Source organism: Ranitomeya variabilis, chromosome 1, assembly GCF_051348905.1.
Source record: "Ranitomeya variabilis isolate aRanVar5 chromosome 1, aRanVar5.hap1, whole genome shotgun sequence".
NCBI classification, from domain to species: Eukaryota; Metazoa; Chordata; class Amphibia; order Anura; family Dendrobatidae; genus Ranitomeya; species Ranitomeya variabilis.
Window position 1 is genome coordinate 509932275 of NC_135232.1, and position 13934 is coordinate 509946208.

General features: G+C 44.1%; 1 protein-coding gene across 7 annotated transcripts in view; it reads left to right on the plus strand.

The window, feature by feature from the left end:
• The window catches only part of MYO9B (myosin IXB), a 343844-nt gene that overhangs the window by 259228 nt on the left and 70682 nt on the right, over positions 1 to 13934 (plus strand). For all 7 annotated transcript variants that reach the window (XM_077253219.1, XM_077253192.1, XM_077253210.1 and 4 more), the window contains 3 exons: positions 3717 to 3898; positions 10757 to 10855; positions 11028 to 11204. In XM_077253219.1, coding sequence (XP_077109334.1) covers positions 3717 to 3898; positions 10757 to 10855; positions 11028 to 11204 — 458 coding nt within the window. The remainder of the gene's footprint in view (positions 1 to 3716; positions 3899 to 10756; positions 10856 to 11027; positions 11205 to 13934) is intronic.

The following is a 13934-nucleotide window of genomic DNA, read 5'->3' on the forward strand; positions in this document are numbered from 1 at the left end:
GCCTGCTCACCTAAGTGTATGAGACGCTGCGGCGTGCTGCTTCCAGGCTGCAGGTATCCGGGGGTGCGGCCCTGTCCGTCTCCAGCTGTGGGACTGTACTGGCGGTGGATCCTTGAAGGTAAGACTGCCTGGATGTCTAGGGTTGCGGCACTGGTTGTGCCCGAAGGTAGGGCGCACTCGCGGGACCAGGAGCGCTCCGGCCGGTAGCGTTTCCTGGAGAACCACGAGGATAGAAAAAAAAAAAAAAAAAAAAATGGCCGCTGAGCTCCTCCTACTAGTGACGTCACTTGCAGTATGGATCGCCAAAGCGAACACAAACTTACGGGTGCATGCCTCCAGGAGCACAGGTTGGGTATAATGTACTGGTCACTATACCGTACTGGTCTCTACAACGGTAGTTTGCAATTTTCACTCGGCAACATTCATTGCTGCTTGTTTCTGGAAAATACCCATGGAGTCACAATCGTCACTAAACCTGTAGATAAATTCCCCAAAGGGGTATAATTTCCAAAATGTGGTCACTTACAGTACGATACGATACATTTTATTGCTCCCGGGAGAAATTACGGTATTACAGCAGCAATACAAACAGCAGTACATAAAATATTAAGACACAAATCTTGCACAAGTATACCGACATTACATAACAAATAAATGTGGGTAGTTCAGGTTATAGAAGTCACTGTTAATTGACATTAGTACACCAGCAATCAGTCATTATTGTCTACCACCCTTAGGAAATTATTATAAATCCCCATATCAGTAGAAAGTACAAACGATTTCCTGAATTTCTCCTTCTTGCAACTTAGTAGGATTAGACGGCTGCTGACTGTGCACTTCTGTTTCAAGAACAGCTCGTATAGTGGGTGTGTATTATTGTTCATTATAGCCCTACACTTCTTCTGAATTCTATCCTCCATTACCTCCTCAAAAGAGTCCAGATGGAGGCCAACAACCATGCCTGCCTTTTTGATAAGTTTGTTGAGCTTATTAGCATCAGATACTTGCACACTCCTGCCCCTGCATATGATAGCAAAAAAATGGCGCTTCCCACAACGGACTGGTAGAACATTTCCAGCATTTTACTGCACACATTGAGAGGGGATTCTGCTCTTCAAGCAATTAGGTGCTCTGTATATGGAGTCCGCAATCTGATCTAGGAAAATCTGCGGTCCAGGAGGCAAATGGTGCTCCATTTCTCCCGAGTCTCTCCATATGACTAAGTAGCACTATATAGCCACATATGGGGTATTGCCACATTCAATAGAAATTGTAGGACAAATTTTGGTGCCATTTTTATCCACTTCTTGTGTGAGAATGTAATATCTGGAGCTAAAACAAAATTTTGATGGTAAAAATGTAGTTATTTTGTCTACACTCCCCAATGGCATAACATTCTGTGACACGCCCATGGTGTCAATATGATCACTGCACCCCAAGATGAATTCATTGAGAGGTGCAGTTTGTAAAATGGGGTCACTTATGGGGGGGTTTTGCTGTTCTGGCACCTTATGGGCTCTCACAGTGGGTCATGGCACCTGCAAACCATAACAGTAAAATCTTGCGCTCCTTGCCTTCTGAGCTTTGCACTGTGCCTGAAAAATATTTCCCCGTTACATGTAGGGTATTGGCACACTCATGGAAAAAATTGACTTGTTTTTGTTGTAAAAAAAAAATATAGATAGATAGATATAAAATTTAAAACTTTGGGCTAAAACAACATTTTAGTGGTAAATTGTAATTTATTCTTTCTTCACCGCTCAATGGTATAAAATTCTGTGAGGCGCATGTGGTTGTATGGTGCAATTTCTCCTGTTAACCTTATGAAAATACAATTTTCCCCACAAATATTTTTTTAGCACTAAATATTGTATTTATTTTTTTATTTTTATGGCTCAACATTATAAACTTCTGTGAAGCACCTAAGGGTTCAATTTGCTCACCACACATTTAAATCAGTTACCTCAGAGGTCTAGTTTCCGAAATGGTGTAACTTGTGGGGGATTTTCACTGTTTAGGCACATGAGAGAATCTCCAAACTCGACATGGCATCCGCTTACTGTTCCAGCAAATTTTTCACTCAAAAAGTCAAATGGCGCTTCTTCCCTTCTGAGCCCTGCCGCACACCCAAACAGTGGTTTTCTCCCTCATACGGGATATTGGCGTTCTCAGGATAAATTAAACAACAAATTTTGGGGTCCATTTTGTTCTGTTACCCTTGTCAAAATAAAAAAAATTTGGATATGAAGAAAATTTGTTGGAAAAAAAAAATTAAAAGTTCATTTTTTCCCCACATTTCAAAAATTCCTGTGCAGCACTTGTAGGGTTAATAAACTTCTTGAATGTGGTTTTGCGCATCTTGAGAGGTGCAGTTTTTAGAATTGTGTCACTTTTGGGTATTTTCTATTATATAGACCCCTCAAAGTTACTTCAAATGTGATGTGGTCTCTTCTTTGACCTGTGTATCCCATGTGCTCTCCCCCTTGTATGCTCTCTCTCGCTCTCCACCACTGTGCTGTCTTCTTCCCTTATGTGTTCTCTTGTTTGAGCTGTCTTCCCCCTGTGTGTCCTCTTTCCTATGTGCGCTCGCCCCTCCCCTTGTGTACAGCTCCTGAGCAGGGGAGGAAGCAAAAGACAATACTGACATTACAGCAGGAGATCGCAGAGGATACATTTTGTGAGGTAAAATATTGTTTAAAAACAGTCAATGAAATATTTTACCTAACAAAATGAATCCACTGTGATCCCCTGCTGTAATGTCAGTATTGTCTTTTGTTTCCTCCCCTGCCAAGGAGGTGTGGTATGCTCCATACACTGACACAGACAATTTTTAAAATGAACTTTTGTTCGTGGGAAAACCCCTTTAATGTGACCGGTTTCCTCGGCCTGTAGACACGTTGCGCATCTGCCACCGGGATCAGTCGAATGATTCAATGCGCCTGCACAGAATTCGCACAAGCGCAGCAAATCAGACTGCCGCCATCTTTGTGCTAATCGCGGCGGTGTGTTCGTGATAGTGTTCCGCTGGTGGTACTTCGCAAGATGCTGCGTACGGCATATACAGTGTGTGTGGTGTGACGGTGTTCCGCTGGTGGTACCGCGCAAGATGCTGCATACGGCATATACAGTGTGTGTGTGGTGTGATGGTGTTCCGCTTGTGGTACCGCGCCAGAGCCTGGAACCACCAGCAGTTTCCATATTGAAACACCCTTCACTTAGGTGTCCCAATATGGTGGTTGGTGAACTTACGCCGCTTGGAATTCTGGGATCCGGACACATCTGAACGGAACAGGATGTGAAGACATTACAAGGTAAATATATATTAAGATTTTATGTGATTTAACTCTGGTTTAAAGGCATAAACATTAAGTTTGAAAATTGTGACATTTTCAAAGGTTTTTTTTCCAAATTTCTGATATTTTCATAAGTATGCACAAATCATATTGACCAAAATTTACCACTGTCATGAAGTGCAATATGTTTGGAAAAAACAGTCTCAGAATCGCCAAGAGCCATTGAAGAGTTATTACCTCATAAAGTGACACTGGTCAGAATTGAAAAAATTGGCCTTGTCACAAAGGCGAAAACGGACTCTGGCGCGAAAGGGTTAAATCCTATCTGGCACATTTGTAATCACTCTGACCTCTTGATTAACAGAATGCTCTGGAAGTGACACATTTTTCTTTACGTTTGACTGGCATTAACATGTTCCACAGGAGCAGTCGTTGGAGGTCAGGCAAGTCGGCAGGCACCAATTGAACCAGCCAATAAACTTCGTAGTCGCTTTATTATGATTGGTAAGGCCACCACTGTGTCTGAAACATGGAAGTCGTCTTTGTGCCGGGAAATAACCAACTCCACTGAGCTAAAACATCTTGATGATTTTTTGTTTACCAAGGTAAATGGATCTGAAATAAAAAGTACAATGCTACTTATCCTAACGTGTATCTGTTTTCTAGGTTAGAATGTTTCTCTGATTATTTGCTGATCTTAGATGCCGCCTTTAATGCAAACTATTGTAATTGTGTAAGGCAACCTATACCCATTGAATTGATAAGTTTCTGTTAGCGGTTGAAGTGAGTTAGCAATGAAAGCAATTAACTTTGGCTTTACTTAGAAATTTCAAGGCTTTTAATTTGCAAAACTTGTATTAAATGCAAAGAAGTCAATGAAACACACAAGTTTACAATGAAAAGGTTAAAAAGGTATAAAGTTACTTTATTTTCAAATGCATTTTCTAGTTGTTGTATGCGAATGGGAATACAGCGCTGTCTGTTTCCATGCTCTGGAGGAAAACATTTAAATTTTATATTTATATTAAAGCAAATAGAAAACTGGAGAGAATTGTGGTGGCGGTGATGGGGGAGTATTAAGCATACAATATGCTATCAAAATTCATGTGGTGAACAATTCTCAGTAGCCATTGGCACTAGTTTGTAGCCATCACTGTGGTTGGACCCCTGCTAACTTCATATTGATGTCTTGTCTTAAAGGGAACCTGTCAGCAGCATTGTGCACAGTAACCTACAGGCAGTGTTGGGTCGGTGCTGTTATACTGATTACAATGATAGCTTTGTTGATGAAATCTGTCTTGTGGTTGTTTAAGCTTTATTTTCAGTTTTGAGTTAATGATATGCCCTTGTTGCTTGTGGGGGGATCTTCATGTGGTGGTCTGATTAGGTATTCATAATGAAGACTGCTGACAGGTTCACTGATCCCTCAATGAGCTGCCTCCCTTGTTTACATAATGAATATTATATGTACATACTGGAAAAACAATGCATACCCTTCTGCAGGCAGGCGCCAGCCATGGCACCTGCGCTGCAGCATGATCGCATGTTTACTTTGTAATTAATGTGGTTGAGGTTATCCTGATATTCAAAAAAAAAATCCAATTGAAAATGGCACCTGCGCAGTGGCAGCTATCTGTGTATATAGGGGTGATCCAATAGCTGCTATTGTGCCAGCGGCATCATCTTGCTAGAGACAAGATGGCGCCGTCTGCGCAATAGCAGCTATGGGGTGTCACGCTCGCGCCCAGACTGGTAGGCGTGGGCGTGGCCCCACTGGACCACAGACCAAACTTCCCTGGAAGGGGCGTAACTAAGTAGCTTCCTAGGTGTTCGCTGGAGCCTCTGATGGTGAGGTCAGACTTGTGCAATAGGAAGCTACCAGGTACCACTCCAGGGTGGTGTCTGGCTGTGGCTGCTGATCCCACCGGGGAATGGAACATAAACAGGCAAGCAGGCACGGCTGGCAGACAGGCGGGCACGGCTGGGACACAGGCAGGCAGACGGGTACAACAGAGACACTGGCAGGCAGGCGGTCACGGCTGGCTCTCTGGTAGGCAGGTACACTGGAAGTAGCGGTAGGGACCGGTCTGCAGGCAGGTATGTAGAACAGGTAAGAACCTGTTCAGACACGAGGACTTAAGAATAGGTAGATAAAGACCGCAAGAGCGGATGCAGAGCGAAAGCACAGGAGCTAAAGCCAAGAACAGAAACGCAGGAGGCGGAGCCAAGAGCAGGAGGCGGAGCCAAGAGCAGAAACGCAGGAGGCGAAGCCAAGAGCTGGAGGCGGAGCCAAGTGCAGAAATGCAGGAGGCGAAGCCAAGAGCTGGAGGCGGAGCCAAGTGCAGAAACGCAGGAGGCGGAGCCAAGAGCGGGAGAAGTAGAACCGCAAGGAGCGGAGCCAGGTAGAACCACAAGAAGCGGAGCTGCAGAGCGAGAGCTGAGCGGAGCCACAGAGCAGGGCCACAGAGTGCAGAGCAAAGTCAGAGTACAGAGCAAAGCTACAGAGAGCAGAGCTGAGAGCAAAGCCACAGAGTGCAGAGCTGAGTGTAGAGCAAAGTCAGAGTGCAGAGCAAGACTCAGAGTGCAGAGCCGAGAACAAAACCACAGAGTGCAGAGCAAGGTCACAGAATGCAGAGCAAGGAGCAAAGCAGAGAGCGGAGCCGAAAGCAGAGTAAAGCAAGACACAGAGGACGCACTGCAGAGAAAGGAAACCAAGGCAGGGATATAAACGGACACAGGAACGGGACTACACTAAGACAGAGTCAGGAACGAGACAAGGCACAGAGACATGGACACAAGCCAGGGTACGACGCCCCTCTGGATGGCGGACATAGGCCAGGGTACGAAGCCCCGCTGGGTGGCTACACAGAAAACAGACCAGGGTACAACGCCCCCCTGGGTGGCAGACATGGAAGTAAGCGAAACAGGGCCTGGCACCTCAGCAGCTAAGAACTGACTGAGGGAGTAGGTTGCACAGCCCCCCACCAATGGGTGGGGATGTCTTAAATACAGGACGCCTCATGGCGATTGGCCAGGGACACCTTAGCAAGGTGCACACAGTCTCTATAAGAAACAGGAGTTGCCGGCGCCGCCCCCCTATGCACACAGACAGAGCATGCACAGAGCAAACAGCAGACATGAGGCACACAGCATGGAGCTGGCAGCAGAGAGAAGTCACAACAAGGCCCAGAGAAGTAAGTGAGTTTGAGTGTAATGCAGGTGGGGGATGGGAGGCCATGCAGTGATGCCAGCAGGGTTGTTACATGGGGTCACCTCTATATACACCAATAGCTGCTACTGCGCAGGCGCTGCGGGCACCATCTTGGAGGAGGATTTTTCTTTTTATATCAGGATAACCTCAACCATGATAATTATATGCACATGTGATTATGCCACGGCTAGTGCCTGCCTGCAGAAGGGTGTGTTGTTTTTTTTTGTTTGTTTGTTTTCAGCATGTATATAATCATTATGTTAACTATGGGGCAGCTCACTGAGGGATCGGTGACCTGTTCACAGTCTTCATTTTGAATATTTAAGCAGAGCACTGCATGAAGGCCGCCCTGGAGCCAGGAGCATATCATTAACTCAAAACTGAAAATAAAAGATTAAACAATCACAAGATGGATGTCCTCAACCAAGGCATCATTTCAATCAGTAAAAATGCGCCCACCTGACACTGTCTGTAGGTTACTGTGCACAATCCTGCTGACAGGTTTCCTTTAAAGTAATATGCCATCAATGAATCTCTGTGGATAACCACTCTAGAGCTTTCATGTGAAGTAATGTCAAAAGGATATACAACACTTTCCATGTTTGCATATGTGCAGTCACTCTCCGAAAACTTTAATTTTCATAGATACTGTAGTTTTGTTTATTCTGATATCACAGTAGAATTATAGGCATTTATGCAGTCATCAATTTCCCCTAGATTTTGGTATTTCTTCACTTTAATTCTGTTTTGTGTTTCACTTGTAACGTTGTGCTCAAAGGTTTACATACCAGGCAGAATTTTTGCTTTCTTGGCCTTTTTTCAGAGAATATGAATGATCACACCAAAACGTTTTCTCCACTCATGGTTAGTGAAGCCATTTATTGTCAGACTACTGCGTTTTCTCTTTTTAAAGGGCCACTGTCACCCCCCTCCAGCCGTTATAAACTAAAAGAGCCACCTTGTGCAGCAGTAATGCTGCATTCTAACAAGGTGGCTCTTTTAGTTTTAGGTTCAAGTATACCCCAAATAAAGCGTTTTTATACTTAGCCACAATTCCTGTCTCTAGCCAGGGAGGCGGGTCCTCACTCCCCAGCTTGGCCAGCTCCTCTGCCGTCAATCCAATCTTCCTGCGCTTTCGGTGCCGCCCCCTCAGCGCTGTTATCGTTTCAAAACCGGCGCCTGCGCTGTGTACTGGTGTCCTGCGCAGACGCAGTAAGCTCTGGCCGTCTGATGTCCCAGCCAGGCTTGCACACTGTGCCTGCGCGGGCATTGCGGCCAGCCACCTTTGGAATCCCCGCCCCGCACTGTGCATAATGCATAACACAGTGCGGGGCGGGGATTCCAAAGGTGGCTGGCCGCAATTCCCGCGCAGGCGCAGTGTGCAAGCCTGGCTGGGACATCAGACGGCCAGAGCTTACTGCGTCTGTGCAGGACACCAGTACACAGCGCAGGCGCCGGTTTTGAAACGATAACAGCGCTGAGGGGGCGGCGCCGAAAGCGCAGGAAGATTGGATTGACGGCAGAGGAGCTGGCCAAGCTGGGGAGTGAGGACCCGCCTCCCTGGCTAGAGACAGGAATTGTGGCTAAGTATAAAAACGCTTTATTTGGGGTATACTTGAACCTAAAACTAAAAGAGCCACCTTGTTAGAATGCAGCATTACTGCTGCACAAGGTGGCTCTTTTAGTTTATAACGGCTGGAGGGGGGTGACAGTGGCCCTTTAAATCATAATGACAATCCAAAACATCCAAATGACCCTGATCAAAAGTTCACATACCCTCGTGATTTTGGCCTGAACTTGACTCAAATGGTTTTGAATGGCTACTAAAGGCAACATCCTCACCTGTGACCTGTTTGCTTGTAATCAGTGTGTGACAATTGCATCTTTCATTCAGCCACTGACGTTTCTGGATTGTGAGTCATGGGGAAAGCAAAAGAATTGTCACCGGATCTACAGGAAAAAGTAGTTGAACTGTATAAAGCAGGAAAGGGATACAAAAAGATTTCAAAGGAATTTTATAATGCCAGTCAGCAGCGTTCAAACTGTGATTAACAAATGGAAAATCAGGGGCTCTGTAAAAACAAAACCACGGTCCTGTAGACCAACAAAAATGTCTTCTACAACTGCCAGGAGAATTGTTTGGAATGCAAAGAAAAACCCACAAATAACATCAGCTGAAATACAAGACTTTCTGAAAACTAGTGGTGTGGCTGTTTCAAGATGCATAATAAGGAGGTACTTGACAAAAAATGGGCTGTATGGTCGAGTCGCCAGAAGAAAGCCATTACTGTGCAAATGCCACAAAGTATCCCACCTACAATATGCAAAACTTGCCTCAAAACTTCTGGATCAAGGTAATTTGGAGTGATGAGAACAAAATTGAACTTTTTGGCCACAACCCTAAACGTTACATTTGGAGAGAGGTCAACAAGGCCTATGATGAAAGGAACACCATTCCTACTGTAAAGCACGGAGGTCGATCGCTGATATTTTGGAGATGTGTGAGCTACAAAGGCACAGGAAACTTGGTCAATGTTGAGGGAAAGATAAATGCAGCACGTTATCCGCAAATACTGGAGGCAAATTTGCACTCATCAGCCCGGAAGCTGCCATGGGACGTACTTGGATATTCCAACATGACAATGATCCAAAACAGAAGGCTAAATCGACCTGTTATTGGCTACAGCAGAACAAAGTGGAGGTATAGAGAAAGCATAGAGTGGCCATTAGGGTTGAGCGAAACGGGTCGTTCATTTTCATAAGTCGCCGACTTTTGGCAAAGTCGGCGTCTCATGAAACCCGACCCGATCCCTGTTTGGGGTCGGCCATGCGGTACGCGATCTAGGCGCGAAAGTCGCGTTTCGTATGACGCGTTTAGCGCCATTTTTGCAGCCAATGAAGGAGCGGTAGAGTGCTGACGTAGGTGTTAGGGGGCGTACACAACAACAGGCATTTTTTTTTCGCGTGCATTACAGCGATGTGCAAAGTGTAAAATGAGCGTTCTGGGAGCGATGTGGAAAATAAGAGTTTAGAGAGAGAGAGAGAGATTGAGAGAGCGAGAGAGAGATTGATTTTAAAAAATAATATTAAAAAAATTTCTTCATTGGGTTTTGTGTTTCGGCCGAAACCCGACTTTTCACGGTGGTCGGCCGATTACACTCAACTTTTAAGACAGTCGGGTTTCACAAAACCTGACTCGACCCTAAAAAACTAAAGGTCGCTCAACCCTAGTGGCCATCTCTGTCTCCTGACCTCTCTGGGGAGATCTCAAGCGTGCAGTTCATTCTAGAAAGCCCAGGAATTTACAAGAACTGGAGGCTTTTTGTCAAGTAGAGTGGGCAGCTTTACCATCTGAGAAAATAAAGAACCTCATCCACAACTACCACAAAAGACTTCAAGCTGTCATTGATGTTAGAGGGGGCAATACATGGTATTAAGAAATGGGGTATGTGAACTTTTGATCAAGGTGATTTGGATGTTTTGGGTTGTCATTATGATTTAAGCACCAGAATCAGTGAGCTGAATGCCTGGGTCCACAATTGGTGCCAGCACAGTATTTTGACAATAAATGGCTTCACCCAACCACTTACCATGAATGGAGAAAAAGTCTTGGTGTTATCATTCGTATTCTCTGAAAAATGGCCAAGAAAGTAAAAATTCTGCCTGGCTATGTAAACTTTTGAGCACAACTGTATTTATTCACACTTGTCAATGTTTTTATTTTGAGTTTAATTTCTTAATTTTTTCTTAGAAACCCCAAAAAATGTGTCCAACAAATTAAGTATATAATGTGTCTTGTTAATAGTGTAACACATGTAGCTGAAAGAGATGTGTTCAATAACCTAAAAATCCACGTGTCCTAGATGAAACTAGTAAAAAATGGAAAATGTGGAACTATTACTATAGTGAACGCACACTGCTGTCACTTCTCTTCAGGCTTGACTGTAGCCTCTGAATTATGCATGATTTTTTAATTGTTAAGGTGGAAAGGTAACCCGAAAAGGTTTTGCAATCCTCGTTCAACTACATAATGTCTGTGACATTAGCCAAGATCACCAATAGAGCCATTCTATTGGTCTTATTATGAGCCTAAAATCCGATCTGCCCTGAGATATTTGTGGCCATATGTGCTTTGAAAGACCAATATGGATACTACCATGATGCCTATTTCTTCATCCTTGTATTCAAGAATTTTGTTTTAAACTGTGTTAATTTCTGTTTCGCTACTCACGTATTATATTTGTCTACTCAGATTACTACTTTACACCAGGAAAAATCTGCCATTGAAAGCCTTCTCTACAGAGCCATGGAAATGTTTAGAGCAAATCTCAAGTCTATGTATTCTTCTCCTGTAAGTTGTCTTTTTGATAACCCAATTCAAATGTCAATTAAATGCCAAAATATAGGGATTCAAGATATGTGACCGTATGCTTCATTGTAATTCTAGAAGACAATTGAATTCATGTGAAATAATAAAATCTGTTGGAAACCAATTCCTCACCCCTTCCTTAATTTTCATCTAGAAAGGCCATATTCATGCTGGCTACAAAGACCTTATGGAGAACTTTCAACTTCTTGTGAGTAGTCTAACTAAAGAAAAGAATGAGAAAGATGTGAAGCTTGTTCTCAACTTGTTCCAGTCATTCTTGGATGAATTTACAAGAGGTTACTCCAAGAAAGAAGACCATGAACCCCAAAAGGTTAGTTCCAGATTGTTTAGGGTTAAAGTTATGCTACTTACAATGTTAAAATCATTTTAATATAAATTTAAATGGAGACAATATATATTGTCCAAAAAAAGCTTTCATCTTTCCCAGACCATGTACAACCATTTTAATCCTCAAAGGAAAAGCGGGATTCTATTAAGGTTTTACCACTTCTCCAGACCATGCCGTGATTACAAGACATGGGATGGGTATGAAGAGAAAAAGATCCCTTTAGGCCTCCTGGCATCTTGGTCACCAGGTTTCAAAGTACACTTTTGGCCAAGTCCAGCTCTGCATGAAGAGCAGCTTCCACACATTCAGCCAGACACTGGGCGGTGCCGTCTTTTCTTCAAAGATGTCTGACTCTCCCATGTTGAATATTTCTGGATATGTAAGGTGGTTTCCAAAAGCTGTAAAATAGAATTATTTTACATGCCTTCAACCTAATGATACCGCAATACTTCCTCAATCCTGAGCAGTTGTTTTTTTCCCTACCACCCAGGAACTTTAGTAGTGGGGTTTGATAGTTCCATCACAACTGCTACTTACACCTGAAACATTTGTCATTGGAGTCTCTCAGGAAAATCATTGCATCGATGGAATAGGATGAATTCCTCTCATCCGTAGACATCAAGTATGTGCACCAACACAGCCTAAGTTTTCAGACTTATCCGCATTTCCTCCACTTTATTTGGTCCAACCACAACCAATTGTGGTGGTCCCATTCTACTGGACTACAGTTTAGTGGTCTTTACAAAAGTCCTAGTCTCCACAATAGTCCTCATTCACTTCAGTGGTGTTACAGCATCTTGTACTTGGTTGTCTTGAAAAAAGCACCATCCAGAGCTGACGGCTGGAAACTCCTTTGCATTGCTCTGGACATACCTACCTGCTTTGATTGCCTAAACAACTACCTTAAAGTCTTTGGAGAGTAACCTTCCTGGGAATGAGCTTTGGTACTAATCAGGCCAACATTTTCCTTCAAACAGAGAAATTTCACGCCCTTTAGGGCACTGTCTGATCTCAAAATTACATTGTGTGCAAATTCTGGGCATTATCGATTTATCTATGAAAGCTATTGCATGTGCCTAGTTTCACATTTGCGGTGTTCAGCATATCATCCTTGTTCCTGGTGCAGCAAGATGAATGGTTTCTTGGGCCAGACCATATGCCTTCCGTTATTGGTCTATCACCATCTTCAGTAGTGGCTTCACTCCCTCACGCTCTCTCAAGTCTTCCTCCCATTTCAGTGGCAAGTCATTACGACAGATGCCAGGCTACACAGCTGCAACATTGGACAGTCTAAAGAATCTATTCCCCTCGGGAATTGATCAGTGTCCCTGAACTCCTTGCCATGTTTACTTCTTTAATTTGCTCCAAAGATCATTGGCCTCTAAATTAGCCATTTGTGATTTCTTACAGGGAGTGGCTGATGTAGCCCTTTCTAATCTACAACCCCAAACCACCAGGAAACGTCAAATTGATCCTTAGTGTATGTTCATATGTGGCATTTTTGCAGCGTTTTCTTGGTGCTTTTTTCTTGGTGCTTTTTTTTTTTTTCTTTTTACACAGTACCAACAACAGTTATTAGTTTTTTGAAAGTTTGTTTGCATGCTTCTAAATTTTTTTTTTTTTTGTGACTGAATCTATTCTTTTTGCGTTTTTGCAGCATTTTTTTTACACATTTGCAAGCAATGAGCAACTGCAAAAACACTGGAAAATAAAAAGCAGCATAACATTTCTTTATCGCTTCATTGGGGACACAGGTAACCATGGGTGTATGCTGCGGTCGCTAGGAGGCTGACACTAGGCAAAAAAGGAAAATAGCTCCTCCCCAACAGTATATACCCACCGACAGGCACAAAGTATCTCAGTTCAAGCTTAGTGTCTGTAGGAGGCGGACCTGGATCTGATCCCAGATCCACATTTTCTTTGCAGGTTCCCTGTGTGTGTTTATTAATCTTTTTTTCCTTTGTTTTTCAGGTTCATCATTCTAAGGCTATGTTCACACGCTGCGGTTTTTGCTGCGGATCCGCAGCGGATTTGCAGCTGCGGATCCGCAGACGTTTTCCATGCAGGGTACAGTACAATGTTACCCTATGGAAAACCAAATCCGCTGTTCCCACGTTCCTTTTTTCCGCTGGAAAATCCGCGCTGATTTTCTGCGGAAAAAAAGAAGTAGCATGTCACTTCTTTCTGCGGATTCCGCAACTGTTTTCCACCAGCACCAATAGGAAGGTGCAGATGGAAAACTGCAGTGGAATCCGCAGGAGAAACCGCATAGAAAACCGCAGGGAAATCCACCGCGGTTTTGCACTGCGGGTTTTCTCAAATCAGGACCTGAAAAATCCGCAGAAGAAAAAGGATGGTGTGAACAAGGCCTTAGGGTAACGGTGGCAATTTCTCACCCTGTTTTTCCATACGCATGAGAGCGAGAGAGCAGTGTGGTGTCACCCACATCTCGAACCCACAGGCAGGACTTTATCCCCTGTCACCTTTTACAGGTGTTTCAGGGCGATTCCCGGTGGCCAGTCCTAGCCTTTTTACCTCCCCACCCCTCTCCTCTGAAAGGGCTGGGAGGAAGATGGTGGTCACCAGCGGTGGCCTCCCCCCTTCTTGTAAGGGGTTGATGCGGTTTCTGCATTGTCTGGAGACGGTGCGGGAAGGAGGATCCCTGATTCCACTGACCCTCTCCCACCCGAGGGCTCCTGATGTGATACTCAT